The sequence below is a fragment of the Filicampus tigris genome, chromosome 15 (assembly GCF_054856515.1).
Source record: "Filicampus tigris isolate MCC_2025a chromosome 15, RoL_Ftig_1.0, whole genome shotgun sequence".
NCBI lineage: Eukaryota > Metazoa > Chordata > Actinopteri > Syngnathiformes > Syngnathidae > Filicampus > Filicampus tigris.
The window spans coordinates 11,604,201-11,622,446 of NC_141231.1; the positions used below are offsets into that span (position 1 = coordinate 11,604,201).

Genomic DNA, 18,246 nt, shown 5'->3' on the forward strand with positions numbered 1-18,246 from the left:
GAGGGCAGTGTCCTGTTTTCCATCTCTCCCCGCTGCGACACACACCTCATTCAAATGATCCGGATCCTTATCCAGCTTCTGCAGACCTTGCTGATGATCTGATCATTTGAATCAGGTGTGTTGCAGCAGGGAGAGATGGTGAAAAAAGGCTGGACACAGGCCATCGAGGAACAGGATTGAAGTCCCCCTGCTCTTGCACGCTAGTGCAGTTGGATGCAAGGACGCTAGGTCACAAGGACACAAGTCCAGTAGGACACAATAATTCTATGGCATAAGTAGAAAAAAAATACACAAGTGCAAGAATTGGTCCGGGACACAAGTGGACAATTCCAAAAGCACACAATTTAGACAAGTACACAAGTTCACCAGGACACAAGTAAACAAGGACACAAGGATGCTAGGGTGTTAGCGTAAAAACAAAAACAACAAAAAATCTAAACACAAGTCCACCAGAACATAAGTTGACAGGTCCACAAGTATTCTAGGACACAACTACCGGTACGCTACAACATCAGGACACAAGTAGACAAGTGGGCGAGGTTGGACTGTCCTCATATTTCCAAGTCAGGCTCTAAAGTGTCAAGTCAGTGCCCAGAGGACTTCACGGACAATCTGGAATGTTTTTGTGTCCCACCTCGAACTCTCTCCTGTCCGGCCTCCTCTCGTCTGTTTCTCATTTTCGGCGTTGATTTACGCGGCAATCTCTTCGCTTCCTGTCACGATAGATTTATAGGTCCTCGAGTACTGCGTGACCGATCGGCTCCGAGGCGTCAGAGCCACATGTGCTTGGCGAGTGAAAGAGTGAGTGAATGAGTTTTTTTTTTGCATTTATGAGGGTTGTTTTTTGGGTGAATGTGAACGTTTTTGAGTGAGTTGAGAGTTTTTTTTATTGAGACACTTAGCAACATAAAATTTGGTGAAAGTGTCTATCATGAGGAGACCCACAAAAAGTCTCAAGAAGCCATGCTTGAAAACACACTAGTAGACTGCCATTTTGTTTTAAAGCGGCCATTATGACTCAGTAACACCCTCCAGAATTAAAAAAAATAAAATAATCATCCCTCTTAACGCAGTTTCACCTAGCGACATGAAATTTTCGAAGTGTCTATCATGAGGAGACCCACAAAAAAAGTTACAACGAGCCATGCCGAAAAAGACACAGGAAGTCTGCTATTTTGGTATTAAAGCATCTATTCCAGGGTGATGTTGGCAATTTCCCTTATAAAGCTAACTACAATTCAAAATATATTCCGATGGCTACAAACTCGGAACTGTGCATACTAGACTAATGTCTGACGCTAAATCTAGAAGCATTTCATTATTCTGCATTTTTTGTGGGCTGAGATGGCGACGCAGTTTGACGAACAAAGAACATTTCGTCGGAGTGCTAGGAAGTCGGCGCGACAGTCGGCACTTCATATACAAGAAATTTTAATTAAGACATAATTACGATAATGTCATAATGATCGTCCAATTGTAGTTTTTAATAACCGCGCAAACAGAAGACGAGTGAAGAATGCCACCAGGGCTCGTTGGTTACGGTGGTGGGAAGTAGGAGATTTTTTGCAGACAGCTGTAAACTAATGGCGACATGTTGACAGCGACAGACGACGCACCGCCTCTCATCTCACCGCCTCGCCTGTCAATCAAACCGCACGGCAGGTATAATTTGGCCTCGCCGGGGTTAAAAGGTCAGCCGTAGAAAGAGACGCTGTGTGTGCGTGTGTGTGTGGCGTGTGTGTAAGTATGAGAGAGAGCATGCTTTGACGATGTTTATATACACATTGCATTGAGAAAGTAGTCACCGCACTTAACTTTTTTTTTTCTCCATTTTGTTTTATTACAGCCTTATTCAAAAATGTAAAAAAAAATTTTAAAAAATCCTCCCCACAAAATTTACACAGCATCCTATACTGTCTACGTGAGAAAAACAGTTAAAAAGTCATAAGCCGTATAACCACAAATGAGTGGCCATGTTTGAAATAATTGTCGGGCAGTGAAAATTGCTTTTGACGCAACAAGGTGGGAGAAGTGTGTGCTCAGTTCAGAATACCTCACACTATCCAATAAATCACCTTTTCCCCTTTCCCCTAGTCACTGTTCTGCGTTAAAGCTTCTGCAAGTTTACCTGCTTTGGAAGTAGTACCAGAGTAAATTGCCACGTCTCTGTGTGAAAGTTTCATGTCATTATAGTAATATGTGTGTGGGTTAAAGGGAAAGGCAGATAAAGGGTGTGGGCATCATCTTGGCACAGGAAGTGGAAAATCTGGTCGGAGACGTTGGAGAGGTCACGTGCTTTATGTAATGGACTTCACTGGTTCACATTTTACTTCTGCTTGGAGACCCGCAGCCCACCAACCAACACAAAGCTTCAGTATTAACGACTGTAATTTACTCTCCGTGTTGTGCACCCCCCCAGGGCCACCCCCACCCTACCAGCCGGTACATGCCTGCCGAGTTCATGCGTGCAAGCTCAAAGAAGCACCTGAGAGGACTGAGCAAAAATGTTCCTGCGAGGGCTTAAAAAGTGGCAAGGGGGGAGAACTTCATGCGGGGTCACTGCTCAGTCACGCCCTGCAGGAGGTAACACACACACACACACACAAATAAGACCATTTGAAAGCGCTGTTGTACTCAGGTTCAACTCAAAAGTGCAAAATGTTAAGTGCCAATATACCCTTTATGTTACACCTCGATGAACGTGCTAGTAACAGCACTTCTTGACATGCTAATGTACCCCCACAAAGCACTCGAATTTACCCACCTTAAAATACAATTAAGAGTGCTAGTTAACATACTATTCTCCGCCTGCCAAACATTCTAATATACTCTACTCTACCTTTTATAATACGCCATATAAAAATGCTAATACTGTGCTAATTAATATGCTAATATCCCCACCAAATTTTGTAACGTATCCTTCATAATGCAGCCCGTGAACATGCTAATAACAGCGCTAGCTAACATGCTAATATATTCATGTTTCGCTACATTTATTTAATGCCGTACAACAACGTTTTCCAAACTTTTTTCAATAAACTTGAGTTGGCGTACTGTCTAGCACCCAGCATGACATCTAATTGAATCCAGATTAATGATTGCCAGTCACATTGTGCCCCTCAGCAAACGCCCTTCACGGCCTTGCAATATTTTACGCCCCATGTGATTCTCTTCTTTTATTTTTCTTGGCAGCTGTTTTTGGATGTTTTCTGAAGTGTGACAGATTGGCAAAAGCAGCACATGACAGAAATTCAGATTAGATGTGTCATGGGAGCTGACTTTGATGTGGAGCACATGATGCTAACGATACACTAGCGATGTTCTTTTCACAGTGAGCCGCCTGAAAGAGTGAAAAGTTCACAAACCGCCGGCGGTGTGTGGCTGAAATGTTAAGTGAAGGTTTTGCTCTTGTAATTTTATCTCACTTGGCTGACGTGCTTATGGCTCAACTGTTAACCGTGAACTGAAGAAGTATTTTTCCAATTTATTTATTTTTTGTTGTTGTTGTTTTTTTTGCCAGGGTGGGGTGAGTACGCTAAAATAACGAACTTCATCTACTGACGGTGAGTACGTCTTCTTCTCTGACACAAATCAACATAGCGATATTCTAAACACACTTTATTTGGATTTTTATATTGGCAGCAGCGAGGTGGGGTTGGGTGTGTTGTGGCGGATGGGCTTGCGCCAACTCTGCTGCGGTGTGGAAGTGGGGAATGTTGCTTAAAACGTTTGGAAAACAGCTGTCCAAAAACTTTTTTGGGGTGGGCTGTCTACGTTTTGGTGATAGCGATAGGGATGCGCCAATTATGTCGAAGTGTTGAAGTGAGGTCTGGTTCGATATCATACAATATAATCCCAAACAATATGATACAATACAATATGACACAGTTTGCAATAAGATTCGGTTCGATATGATACCATAATACACCAAATGATACCAAACAGTATGATACGAGAAGATACAATATCATAAAATACAATAAGATATGCTACATCACAACACTAAATGACACCTAACAACACACTATGTAATGCTGAGTTACAAATGACACCATACAATATGATATGATACGATACAGATTTATACAGCACGCAATACATTATAGCACCAAATGACAGTCTCATACTATACAAGAAGATATACAATAAAGTTCAATGATACCAACTGATACAAAACAATATGAATAAGATATGATTTTGTGCTATATGATAAGATACAATACAATATGATATATTTCTTATGAGGCAAAATCGAACAGCCCTAATACCAACCAATACGGCACAATACCATATGATACAATAAGATATCAACGTTACTATTCTGATACTGTGATTCATCCTGCTGTTTTTCCGTTGGCCTCTTTTTCCTAGTGGCCCTTGTGGGATGCATGGCCTTGACCTGGCTTCAACCGACACTAAAAACTGTGCGTCACCAGGGAGTTTTTTTTCTTTTTCTAAAAAAACAGGGCGCACCACTTTTGCCCAGACCATCATTATCCCTGTCAGACTTTTTCCCACATGAAAGCATCCCGCTGTGTCCCGCTGCTGCGACAACACAGGCGACTCGTAAACGTGTCGTAAATGTGTCAATTCGGGGAGAATACACACCAGCGTGCTCCCATTTGTTTTTGGGAAGTAAGAAAAAAAAATTACGAGCTGTGATAAAAACGCAAGAGAAAGCCCTTCATCGCAAGGGGAAAGCCTGTCGGCGTTGTGCTAGGGATGTGTTGGCGTGTGCCAAAACTTTGTCTGGGTGTGGAAAGGGGGATTTGGGAAAGGCATCACATCAAATAATACATTTTTAAAAATTGGGTCAAATGTGCAACATATATATTGCTTGAAAATGCGTTTAAAACAATTCTAACTTTTGTTTTGAAAATTGTATCTTTTTATCACATTTTCCCACCTCAATGTTTTTATAACGTCGTCATTTTGATCAGACCCGCTTTCAACAATTTTCATGATGTTACATGTTCGGTTTACATTGTATAAGGAATTCAGAGACGAGCAGCATAGGAATATATCTACAATTGCTTCCAAATATGCAAAATGGATTCGATTGTGATTCAAATTGTTTTGACATTTTGACCAATGTAGCTATTTGGAAAAATTCCCCCCTAAATTAGGCCATTTTTATGATGATGTCAATGGGATCAGATCTGGATTTAACACCTTGGTTTATATTGCTACCGCATGTGCAATCTGGATAAGATTGGTATTGAAATTGTTTTGACATCTTGTCACAAATTTTGTTTATTAGCAATATGTACATTTGTAAACTTTAAGTGGTTTTGGGATGTTTTCACATCAAACAAAATTATGGTGATTTTTGATTATTTTGGCACAAGGTTGTCCCCCGAAAACAAATTAAATAAAACATTTTCACTAGATGTCCAGAAAACAATTTTTTTAAAATCTGTTTGTTAATTTTCAAACTAATTAAAATTATTTACTATAAAGACAAAGTGTTGACCAGATTTACTATTCTAAATTTGATAATTTTGATGACTTCATCAATGAGTGGATTCCTCCCCAACAGAATTTACATTGCTTCCAAATGGGTAATCAGAATCAGATCTGGATTAAATGTAATTTGACTTTTGACAATTTTGGCCAATAATACAATGTTATCATATTCCAAATGTGTGTAGTCTCACCAGCGTTTGCATAGCCTTCAAAGGTGTAATTTAGATTAGATGTGGATTACATTTATTTGTATTGATTTATTTTGCTGATTACAACAAAAATGATTCAAAATGTACAGTGCAACCATAATTACAGCCGGACTAAATTTAGTCAACAAACAACCCCCAAACCGTGTTTTCAGCCCCAGAATTCAACTATCTCTACCGATATCGACACTTGTATCGCCATTATTGAGCTACGTCTTGACCCGCCCACCGTGTGCTTTGAAGTCACTCCTGCCTACTTCTGCCTCTGTCAACTGAGAGATCCCACGCAGCACGGACGTATTGAGGAGGGACCTCGCGGAACGCACAACTTCACACTTCATCCCGTTCAACATCCTCAAGTAAGACCCCCACCCACGACCACCCTCCAAACGGCCTTATACTGGAGGATATCAACAGAGTGAAGTGAACCAGCGGGACAGTGGATGGATTACGCCGCGCCGGATGAAATCTTCCGAGTTGTTGTCAGCCACTGAGCGGTTGAAGCCGAGCAGCGAGCCGAGCGCCGCGGTGCTCTCTACGATCGTCGCCCCTCAGGACACCTCGTGCGGCAGGCGAGGCGGCTCGCAGTGCGCGTGGTCAACATGTTGAGCGCGCATACGGGGCATTTGATCCACCCGGAATATCTGCAACCGTTCACGCCCGCCTCTGTCACCATTGAGGTACTTGGTTGAATGATTGGTTGATTGCAGCAAAAAATTATGGTTTTCAATGAAAACGTAAACTTGTTGTTAAAAATATCCAAGCAAATAATCAAAATACATTACAATGATTATATCTTTTTTTCTCTTAAAAAATCATTTACAATGACTTGAATACACTGTATTATTCAGAAGTCAATCAATAGTTGGTAAAGGAAAACAGTGAGTTCACTGTAGTACATGTACTTTATTAATGGCGTTTAAAATATTTTTATAATTTTATTGAATTGTTTTATATAAATTGCTAAGTATATGAATCTCTTGCTACAGTAAAAATGCTATCTATCTATCTATCTATCTATCTATGTATATACAGTATATATATATATATATATATATATATGTATATATATATATATATATATATATATATATATATATGTATATATATATATATATGTATGTATATATATATATATGTATGTATATATATATATATGTATATATATGTATGTATATATATATATATATATATACACAGTATATATATATATTTTTTTTGTTTGTTTGTTTTGTTTTTGTTTTAAGAATAAAGCTAATGCTGCTGTGGTTTTTGAGTGAAAAGTTAAATAGTTAAATAAAAGTTGCTATTGTACATATTAACTGTATAATAAAAAAAAGTGTTTGCTTTCAAATTAAAACTGCTATCACCTGTTCGCATCCTTTTGGGGTATTTAAAAAAAAAAAGTTTTCAGAATTAATGAAAATTGCTAAAGAGCACATACACAGTGTAATCACTACCTATTTTAAAAAGCAATTCTCTTTGATTGATTTCAGTTGGACGCAAAGAAGAGTCCGCTAGCCCTATTGGCCCAGACATGCTCGCAGATCGGGAAAGCAGATCCTCCGGCGTCCTCCAAGGAAAGCGCCACTCCCTCTGGCTTGAAGCTGGGAGAACAGCACCAACCTTCGGCGGACAAGTGCAGTTTCAAGCCCTACCACAAAAGGGGTGGGGGCACCGGTGGAGGCATCCGAACCAGTGGCGGTGACGACAATGAAATTAGCAGCAGCGGTTTTTCGGAAAAAGCGGGATTCAGGGTCTTTGGCGGCACTCATGGGAATACCGCCAACTCGCCGTTATACGCACCCCACCCTTTCTCACCGAGCTGCGGTGAGCAGGGATCCGCCCAACGTTCAGGTGGCATGCCGCCCAACCCGCTGGGCACCTCGCCAAATAGCGAGCTTGAAACTCAAAGCCCAAGCAGCACAAATAGCGCACGTGGCGGGGGTGGCGTACAGTCCAAAAACGACACTGACGCAATAAGGCCGACCTCGGAGGGTCCGCACCTCGCCAACTCTGGCCACACCCGAGCCAGCACCAACTGCAGTACGGGCAGCTCAGACGGCGGCAAAGCGGACTCCGCCCCCGGGCGCCTTACACCCATTTCTCCCTACAAGGCGGCGCATCCTCTCTTCCCATTACCCCCGTCCAACGTGGTCTACTACAGCTCAGTGGTGGGCACCTACGCTGGCTACCCGCCTCGGTTGGGTCCCAAGCACCCCAGCTCCAACCCTCTCATGGGGGCCTTGCCTCCCTTCTTCATGCAGGGCATGTGCCGGGATCCTTACTGCCTCAGTTACCCAAGCATTCCGAACCTGAGCAGCGGCCCCTGCGTCCAAGAGCCCTCCAGTCTCAAGTCAAGCTTTCCGTTGGTGTACACTGCCCACCCGCCGCTCCCCCTCTACTCATACATATTACCAAGCGACTCCATCCCCCACGCGTGCAACTGGGAGTCATTCAGGGGTCCGTGTGACAAGCGCTTCACCGCGTCTGACCTGGCTCACCTGCGGGCACGCAACGCCCTGTTCATTGAGGCGGACCCCAAGGTAGCGTCCTCAGCACCTGCCCCTTGTCACCAGCACCTGTCCCACATGAGTGGCTCGGGGGGCTCTGTTGGAGCGCCGCACGGTTTGGGATTAGCTCGCTATCACCCCTACAGTAATAAGGACCGTTTGCCTTCAGGACCACCCGCCATGTCTTTGCAATCTCTGCCTACCACAGGCTCATGCTACCCACACTATGCCTTCTACAACCAAAGACTGGGACCACCGTCGACTCTGGGCTACCAATGATGCCGCCTGGGGACTTTTTTTTAAGGGGGACTCAGCAGTTTATGGATCTATTTTGACACAACTTGTGGCTTTCACTGAGGAATTGTTAATCTTTGCTTTCCAGCACCTCTATAACCAGGGAATCTGGGATTATTATTTGTCCAATGAAATCCATGTATACAATTTGAACCTTTGGGTACCTGTTGCAATCGGAATGTACCAGCAAAAATTTAAGTTGAATGATTGTAATTTTGCACCTTTTATTTGGGTTCTCTCTGGAATTCACTGAACACGTTCCACCCCTCTGGAAATAACGTTTAAGTCTCCATAAAATTCCACAAATTGATTTTCTGCTACTTTGCTTACAAATATGCAATGGTCTTGTCCTAGATCCTCGAGTCAAAGGCAACTTTTATCGCTAACAAGCACCAAATTTTGCCTGTAATTCACAATGTAGCAAACTTGTCGTAGGTAGCTGCTAGCTTCTAATGATACCAGAAGTCTTTTAGCTGCGGGGGCGGAGCCAGAACGTGGCTAGTGGGTGGGCCTGGAAAAATCAGGGTGGGCCTGAATATTTCTCTCACCCAGCACAATCCTCCTGTCCTGACACATTGTATATTCAAATAAAATGGCAAACTAAATCATATGAAGTTCAGATCTTCCTGAGACAACCATAATTATGTTCATATTATATCATTCTTAATATTCAATCAAATTAAAAAAAACACAAATTAAAAAATAATTTGATAACGATTTACAAAAAATGTAAAAGTATATATTTTTTCACCCATGGCTCCGCCCCTGTTTAGCTGCCAGATTGAGGGTAACTCCAGAAAACAGAGCTGGGCGTCATCCATCCATCCCAGAGTTTCCGTCCTACTTCTTTAATCGACCCTCGTGGTCCCGGCCCGTCCCTGGTCGACAACAGCCAATCGGCTTCGAGAACGTAATTTTCACGTCACACGCAGGCGCCGCACGAGCAGACGCGGCCAAACGAAGAAAAAATATCAAACAAAAACAACTGATGTAGTGATCAGTGAAATAAAAAGAATATTGGGCAGCGGCATGTCATTGCATCTGTGGAACTGCAAGGTACATAACACTGTTATTTTTCAATTTTTTCCTTACTCGACTCGTGACGTGGTATAGGTTAAGTCCGTTCTTGACGCCGGTTGGCTGACTCCGACCGAATGGGACCACGCGGGTTGATTAAATGCAGGATGGAAACTCAGGGACGGAGGGACGATGCCCAGCTCTGGAATTTAATGTTTTGGGTCCAGAAAGTTTCTCAAATTTGTTTGTTCCTACTTTGCTTGAGAAGACAATTTGAAGTCGTCATGGTCTCTGGTATCGCAGAAGAGATCAGTGGTCTTGCTTTTTAAAATAACCCAACACAACACATAAGTCAGTACTTGATCCGGTTAGAGACGACTAGAGATAGTCGGACGAAAACCCACTTCCGTCCTTCCTTAGTCTTTACTTTTTAAAAGACTTTGCGTCCTCTGTCGGTCCGTCCACGAAATGGACATCTGTAGATAGGTTGGTTGCTACTTTGCGCTCTTCTCTCTTTGGTCACAAGTAAACAGGAAAGTTAGCTTGTTATTTATGTACTTAATTGCATTTAAGAGTCTGTACTTATTTCTAAAGTACAGTATTTGGTATCCGGGCTTCCACTACTTCTACTTTACAAATTCTTTTTTTGGGGGTTGGGGGGCTCACTTTAGGGGCTCTGTACGGTTGTAATGCAGCGAGTTGTATTTTGTTAAATAAATCAAAAATACGATTCCCACTCTGTTGTTGTCTATTTTTCATTACAGATTCCTCTCAGGAGGGCGACTAGCGACTCCATTGTGAGTGTGTCAAGAATGAATTAGTCTCCAAAGGACATGTGGGAAGGTTTCATCAAGCGCCTCTTTGTTAGTCACATGACCATCACAGCTGGATCTCCTCATGGGTATCTGATACATATCAGTCAACGTTAGTGGTTCAGCCTCCCTTATGCTCCCGGACTGAAAAAAAAGAGTTTAGAAATAATAACAATAATATAATTATTTCATTGTATTAATATAATAATCCTTTCTTGAAACACTAACCTTATGTTAAAATGCAAAGTACGGCTCTGAACGTTAGCCTTAACTGAAATGGAAACCTTATGGACCTTATGAAATGGACCCCCAGTGTGAAACCCTAGCCCTGACAAAACATGTCTTGAAACGTTATTTGGAAACCTTGACCAAGGCTTTAACCCAACCTTGAAAACATTTGTCATAGAACTCGAACTCAGGCTATAAGACCTAGTTTGAAACCTAGTTACCCTAAATTAAAGCCCTACTTTGAAACACTACTAGCACACTTGCAACCCCGCTTAGAAACACTGGCCCTGAATTTAAGACCTACTTTGAAACCCTAACAAAGGCTTAAAACTACAAATCAGAAACACCGGCGCTGAATTAAATCCTTACTTTGAAAACCTAATACAGGCTTGAAACCCCAATTAGAAACACTAGCCCCTAATTAAAATCCTGTTTGGACAACCTAAGGATGTCTTGGAACCCTGACCAAGATTTAAATCCCTACTTTAAACCCTAACCCAGGTTTGAAATCCTAATTTGAAACCCCATCCTGGTTTGAGCTCAGGTCTTGAAACCTTTGCAAGCCTGTCTTCACACTCTTGTTCTGTCTTGAAACCTTCAATCCAATATTGTTACAGAATTGAACAGGAAACTCAATAAAGTTTAAATATTTACCGGTTCACCTTATTTGAACAATTTTAGATTCTTTAAATATGACCTACATTAATATTGAATATATAATTGATGGTGCTGCCCTCTGGTGGACATCTTGGTCAATCACATCGACGTGGCCCAAAACGCAGAAAAAAGGCTGGATTTCTTTTGTTGTTGTTTTTGTTTTTTATGGTGATTAGAATTTGTGAAAACTACCAGAATTAGTGAATGAAATGACGAGGAAAGGAGTTGTGAAGTTACTTTTGGCATCAAAAGGAGGCGTTTTTTTTTCCTTTTCTTGCGCTCTCGGCTTCTCGCTTTCCCTTTCCCGGCCTCACCTCCGACTCCTCCCCGGTTCCTCCTCCTCCATCCAGCCACTTTTTTCCACATTTTGTCCCCCCGGTGCAAAGGCTCCGGAACCCCGGGGCATCTCGTATGCCTCCTCGCGGCGGCGGGGGAGGAGAGGGAAGACGACACGGTGGTGATGGGCGAGCCGGCCGAGCGACCGTTGTCTCCGCCTGACCGTACAGCGGAGTGCCCCGGCGGGAGTAGGTGAGTTCGGGCCAGCTGGAGCTCAAGTCACGGTGTGCTATGCAAACTGAGGCTCCGGTTCTCTTCACTTCGGTTATTGCAAAGAGTTCGATGAAAAGTTTATTGCAAGTAGTTTACATGTCTTTAATGGGTGAATGTTTTGGATTTTGTGGCAGTTATGAGGTGGACAACGACGTTCCGATTGGCTGGAGGAGGCCGACTCACCTCCGACTGTCAAAGTCAGAGGGAAAGAAGTCGCCGTCCACTCAGGTGTGTTTCCGTACTTTCTGCTTTTCCACCAATCACCAGCCGAGCTCATAGTCACCCAGACGGTACCTTCAGGAACCTCCGGAATTTACAAAATAGTTTTCCTGGTTGGACTTTTCCAGTTACGGGAACCTTTTTGTGTGTGAACACGAGTATTACAAACTAACTACCAGGGAATTTCCCGAATTATTCTAAAAGGGGCCAATGGAATCCCGCATGCTCGCGGTTAAGCACCCGCTGACTTACTTATTTGTTTTCAATAAAATATTAAATATTTAATAAATAAAAAATATATTATAAGTTAAATATTTATAATTAAATAATATGATTTTTATTTGGACGGGGGCAACCCCGTTTTTCGTGGAAAATGCTTATTGGTGGCATATCCCTGCTTATTTAAGAATTTTCAGGGGTTACAATTTTTTCCAAAGCAAGTGTATTTGCTCCGGTCCGTATCATTGTGCTGTTCATTTTGGCCAAACATTGGGAGGCATCGTGACACAGTACTTAACAAAATAAATACACTGGACCCCGGTCCGCTCTATTTGCAGGGAGTGGAAATCTGCGTATAATTGATGTACATTTATATTTTACATTTTTTTAAATGGGGCAAAAACACAAATCAGTGTGGGAGTGGTGGGGTTGCGGTACAAAGGTAAACAATGAATAATTGTGGGATGGGGGTGGGGTGGTTAACCCCCCAAAATATCCTGAATTGCAAATATATTTGCATATATACAGGAGTCCACTGTGCACAATGTCTGATAAACAAACTAATTTCTTCACATTGAAAACAAATAAATGCATTCGTCATGCTTGACGCTAAAGTGTTCCAGTTTTCTGGTTTCTTTCAGCTGTCCAAGACAAATGTGCAGTTTCACAAATTGTTCAAGGAAGTGAGCAGAGACGAGGCGCTCACACAAAGTATGTCCGCTGCCGCAGTAACTACTTGTTTTGCGAATGTTTTTCCCTCTTTTTTATGTATTTTTATTCTTTATTTTTTTACGTTTTTGTTGGCAGGCTACACATGCGCCCTGCAGAGGGACATTTTGTATCAGGGGAAAATGTTCATCTCGCCAAACTGGATCTGCTTCCACTCCAAAGTCTTTGGCAGGGATACGAAGGTACAACGCACTCTCTCGGCGGGTTGTTGGCTCTGAAAAACTCAAAAAACTTGTCCGTAGATCGCCATCCGGGCCGCATCTGTGACATTCATCAAGAAGACGAAAACAGCTCTGCTGGTGCCCAACGCCCTGGTGATCGAAAGCACACAGGAGCAGGTAATACAACAGAGTGATTGCGTGCCACGGGAGTGGAATGTACCAATCTGGAGTATGCACCCGAGCCTTGAAGAAAAACAAAAAAGTACCAGATTCTAGGTGCCAAGTGAGCTCGAGCACAGTTTGAATGAACCCAGTACCAATTAATCTTAACTTGAGCCCACATTCTCTTTTTCCAGCATGTCTTTGTGTCCTTCCTGTCCCGGAACACCACCTATAAGTTCCTGAGGTCCGTGTGCGTCCATCTGGAGGTCAGTTCAAAATTTGAACAGCTCATATAGGTCCGAAATGAGCCGCACAGGTTTGGTCTTTTGGGTTAGCATCTGTTGTGTGACGGCTCTGGTAATCAAGTTAGCAATGTAGTTAAAAATCCCATCCAAACAAACACATTTAAAATTATTACAACACAATGAACCTATTCAAACACATGTTGTCACTCTCTCACTGTCAGCAAATGGGAGACCGTCATATAACATCACTTTGAGGAATAGTGAAGACTAGCATAGTTCTCCAAATAGGAGGCTGACACATAAAGAAAAAGACAATTAAACTCTTGTATATTTAATACCAACATGTTCAATCAAACCATACGAATTTGTCAGGCAAAATGTCAGCTAGCTTAATCCTATCATATAATGTGAAATGCCATCGACGGGCTAACAGAAATTAGCATGGCTGTTATGATAACTATAAACCTTCAAACCACTTCTAAACTCCTCACAGGCATGTACATTATTCTCTGCTCTTTAGATTAATTATTTAGGATATTAGTTAGGCATAATTTGGTACAACACTGAAGGTGCGGAACTAAATTTGGACTTGCCTGTGTTTTGAAATCCTATTTTAAAAAATCACTTAAAAATCCATAAAATAAAAATCTCGGTTATGCTAACTACAACATGTGACAACTTTGTAGGTGGAGAAGACCTGCAGCAGCCATGTGGTCTCCTCCTGTGAGGACGGCTTTGGAGTCAAGCGCCTGCCATCTCTTCCTCTGGTCTGGAATGTTTTCCTTTTTTTGGGGGGGGGGGGGGGGGGCGACATCTATAGAAAGCAAGGACCTTGTTCTCAGCAGTAGGCCCATTGTATATATTCCTGTGCGTGCTCGGCAGGACTTCACACGGACCTTCTCTGATCTGGACGGCGTGGTGCGACAGAGGCGGCAGGAAATGGAGGTGGAGAGTAGTAGCAGCTCTGGATCGCAAACTCCAGATTGTGACAAAATGGCTGGTGGGTGACTGAACATGGCTGAGGTTGCGAAGGTGCTGCGGGTGTCAGGTTTCACCCATTTTTGGTGACAAACAGTTTGAGTAAATAGCAACCAATAGTTTAGACATGCTTCCTTTCCTCATTGGACATGCATGGAGATGTTTCACACCTTTTGAGTCGCTGCATACTGGAAATGCCTTTCCTGTCTAATTCAGTGTTTACCAGCCCTGATTGGGCCGTGTCACATCAGAACATCAGAAAAAGAAAATCTCCCAGTTCACCACCAATAACTATGTCACCAGAGGTGGACACACAGGTTGAAGACTGTCTAGTGGAAGAACATTTAATTTTTCCATGGATGGGCAACTGGCGACCACACTTTGAGTGGCCCTTGATTAATCCACCTCACCACCCCAATTTTTAGGGGTGAAAATTTGGGGTTTACAGAAAAATGTATTTTTTTTCCCCGGTGCATTTCAATGGCCGTAAATTGTATGTGAATTTTTGGGGTTCCGCTGCATAATTTATAATATCACCATTCAGTACTAGATAGGAGACATAGCTTAGTTGCACTTGCATCGGGTCATACACTGCCCTTCTCTACAATGTGAGTGGGCCTAATAATTATAATAATTAATCTAATAATATTTGGGGGGCTTTGGTATGACTTGAAGGACAAACAAAGTACCTCAATAATATTAACATTTTGTGCGAGTTGATTTGTGAAAAAAATGCACAAACTTAGATCTTGCTCTTAATTTTGGTTTTCTGTTCAACAGTTTTGTGCCATCCTTGAATGGTAATTTTATGCAAGAGAGCCCTTTGCACTGTAAAAAAAAAAATCACAATATGTGCTTATTTTGTTGTTTTTGTCAAACCCTTGTATTGTATTGTATACTAGAATAGATACCATATTTTCCATTGCAGGAACTATTCTTGTCCGGTTTTTGGATCCCAGTGCTTTTTTGCTGGGCAGGATGCTGTGTTCAATAGCTCTCTCTCTCTCTCTCTTTCTCTCCCTCACTCTGCATTTCATCAAGCAGAATTTGCAGGCCTCCCCGACACGTTTCTGAGTAGAGAGGTGTCGGTACGCGCAGATGTCCACCTTCAGCCGGGCCAAAAGAACCGAGCCGTGACTGGTAATGTCACACTAATTTGTCTTTCGGTCTTCTGATATGGTTAATGCCATAGTTCATCTTTTCAATTATTCATGACAAACCGCCACCTTGAACAATGTGCGACTAGAAATCACCCAGTCAGATAAGTCCAGGGTACACAAGCTCACATGCTTGAGCTATAGTGGATTTATAAAGTCTACACACCCACAGTTGAAATGACAGTTTTTTGTGATACAAAAATAATGAGACAAAGATTAATCAGGCAGCATCATGCTTTGGGGTTGTTTTCTTCACCTGGAACTGGGGCCTTAATCAAGGTGTAGGCAATCATGAACAGTTTAAGATATCAGCACAAAGCCTTCAGGCTTTCGCAAGAAAGCAAAAAAAAAAAAAAAGTCACAAAAAGCCTACTAGAACTTCTGAACATTTGCATGAATGATGAAAACATTTGGAAATTATTTATCGTATTCATTTTTTTATGACAAAAACATTGCATTTGAACAGGGGTGTGTAGACTTCTTATAGCCGCTGTATGAATGAATGCGATCTCTCCTCCAGCCCAGAATTTGACAACGGATAAATCCTGGCCTCACATGACCCTGATCTCTGTCCTGCTAATCTATTTGTTCTTGTGAGTACTCTGTTCACCCCATGCAACATGAGAGGCCATTGTTGTCGAGGTTGTTTTGAGATGTTTGTGTTTCCTCCTCAAACAGAGTCAGCGTCCTGGTAATGTCCTCATGTTACATGGCTTTCAAAATGATGGCCCTCGAACATCGCTTGAACGCAATACTGTCCGCCAGGGATCGTATGCGTGGAGGGTATGAGGATCCTAAAAGAATTTTTTTAAAGATTTCAGCCTCCAATGCCAGTTTTACTTTGCGAGATGAAATTTTGGTAGGCAAGTCTATCATGAGTAGACACACAAAAAAGTCTCAAGAAGCGATGCCTGAAAATATACAAGATGTTTGCCCTTTTGGTTGGGAGCAGACTTCTTTGTTTCTGTAGCATCCTCAAGAAAAAAATTAATGAAAATTAGTCCCCAAAACAAGTCTCAATTAACAAGATGAAATTTGGTAGGCATGTCTATTAAGACTAGACCCACAAAAAAGCCTCATGAACCCATGCAATTTTTCTTTGAAGCGGCATTTCCGGCATACTTCAGATTTGTATTTTTTTTTAAGAATTCTGCCCCCAAAACAAGTTTCACTGAGCAATATGAAATTTGGTAGGCAAGTCTATGATGAGTAGACCCACAAAAAAGTCTCAGGAGGCCATGTCAGAAAAGACACAGGAATCCTCCAGAATTAAAAATAAATACAAATCTGACATCAAATTTGGTATCGCTTAGCAACATGACATTTGGTAGGCATGTCCACCATTAATTAAAAACACAAAAAAGTCTCACTGACCCACGTAAAAGAAAAAAATCCACAGGGAGTCTTCCATTTTGATTTGAACTGACAGCTTTTTTTTTTTAGAATTCAGCCCCAAAAGCCAGTTTCACAGAACAACATGTAACTTGCTTGGCATGTCTATGATAAGTGGACCCACAAAAAAAAAAAAAAAAATAGACAAGGCTAAATTGCCAAGAATTTGATTTTTCATTATTGCGTGAAATATGATGACTCGCTACAAAACAAAACACCAATATCTTTGCAGGAACGCAGTGATGGCCCAGGATGCCGAGATCTTTGGCGAACTCTCCGCCAGCCTGTTTAAGCTTGAAAAGGTTTGTGTAGATTTTCAGTGGTGGGCACGTCAGTCATCACGCAGGCACAGCACAAGGAGACTCGAGTTAAAAAAACAAAACAAAAAAAACAAACTGTGCTGTATAGCTTTGGGTCCCACAGACCGCAATGACATTGTCCCATATTGTATTTATTTCACCAATCACCACGCTTGTGTGTGTGTGTGTGTGTCTGTTGTTTTTTGCATGCGTGTGAGGTAGTAAGTACTTTCTCGATGCTGATTGGCTGTTGCCAGTGGCGCTGGAATGAGCTGGCCTGGAATAATGCCGGAATGTTGACTGACGGATTGACGTGCCCACCACTGCAGATTTTGTTGAATGAGCTAAAATGCTGTTTTGGCATTGCACTTCCACTCTTTGTGTGCTTAGATTCAAAGAAACCTCCAGAAGATTCTGGATGAAACCTAAAAAAGAAGATTTGACCAATGATCTCCTCTACTCAGGACCATGTGACTCCAGTATGCATGTAGTATTGATTACTAGTAGTATTCATGCACTTGAAAAAAGGGTCCCATTGTAAGCACTCCACAGCTTCAACTGTTTTTATGTACCTTGAAAAAGTGCCTTTAAATTATATTTATGAAATATACTTGTATTTTTTAAAATCACTTAGATAGCTCTGATTTGTCCACACTATTTCATACATATTACTACAAAGTACATCAGCATTTCTTGTCCAAAAATCCAGTCTGTCATTTCTGAATATTTCCCATTGTAAATTATTTTATTTTGAAATTAATTTAGATAAGAGGTTGAATCAGTTTGAGTGCAACTCTACACATGTAGCGTGTACATACATTGTTATGTTCTGCACTTGACCTTTTGTCTATTAAAAGCATTTCAGAAGGGTGGTTGTGGTTTTTAAACACAGAATGTAAATATCACTTATAATGTACGATGAATGAGACTTGGTTTTTATTTT

The 18,246-nt window shown here is 41.8% G+C and overlaps 2 protein-coding genes across 4 annotated transcripts; both read left to right on the top strand.

Annotated features, from left to right (window-relative positions):
* The first annotated feature begins 2,554 nt into the window (after nt 1-2,554).
* Nucleotides 2,555-10,210, top strand: LOC147135487 (zinc finger protein 703-like). Of its 3 annotated transcripts, XM_086053427.1 has the most exons (5): nt 3,378-3,399; nt 3,521-3,563; nt 5,916-6,031; nt 6,090-6,352; nt 7,169-10,210. In XM_086053427.1, the coding sequence occupies exons 4-5, from the start codon at nt 6,275-6,277 to the stop codon at nt 8,462-8,464; spliced, it is 1,374 nt and encodes a 457-aa protein (XP_085909553.1). In that variant the 5' UTR covers nt 3,378-3,399; nt 3,521-3,563; nt 5,916-6,031; nt 6,090-6,274; the 3' UTR covers nt 8,465-10,210. The 3 variants fall into 3 exon arrangements, with proteins under 3 accessions (XP_085909551.1, XP_085909553.1, XP_085909552.1); XM_086053425.1 differs by lacking the exon at nt 3,378-3,399 and adding an exon at nt 2,555-2,583 and having other exon boundaries at nt 5,952-6,352; XM_086053426.1 differs by lacking the exons at nt 3,378-3,399; nt 3,521-3,563 and having other exon boundaries at nt 5,203-6,031.
* A 1,198-nt stretch (nt 10,211-11,408) lies between these two features.
* Nucleotides 11,409-18,175, top strand: LOC147135488 (GRAM domain-containing protein 2B-like). Its single transcript, XM_086053468.1, has 13 exons — nt 11,409-11,721; nt 11,877-11,970; nt 12,822-12,891; nt 12,988-13,091; nt 13,152-13,247; nt 13,427-13,498; nt 14,164-14,244; nt 14,360-14,477; nt 15,500-15,595; nt 16,133-16,205; nt 16,291-16,395; nt 17,237-17,306; nt 17,694-18,175. Exons 1-13 carry the CDS (start codon nt 11,654-11,656, stop codon nt 17,730-17,732), a joined length of 1,086 nt encoding a protein of 361 aa, XP_085909594.1. The 5' UTR covers nt 11,409-11,653; the 3' UTR covers nt 17,733-18,175.
* The last annotated feature ends 71 nt before the right edge of the window (nt 18,176-18,246 follow it).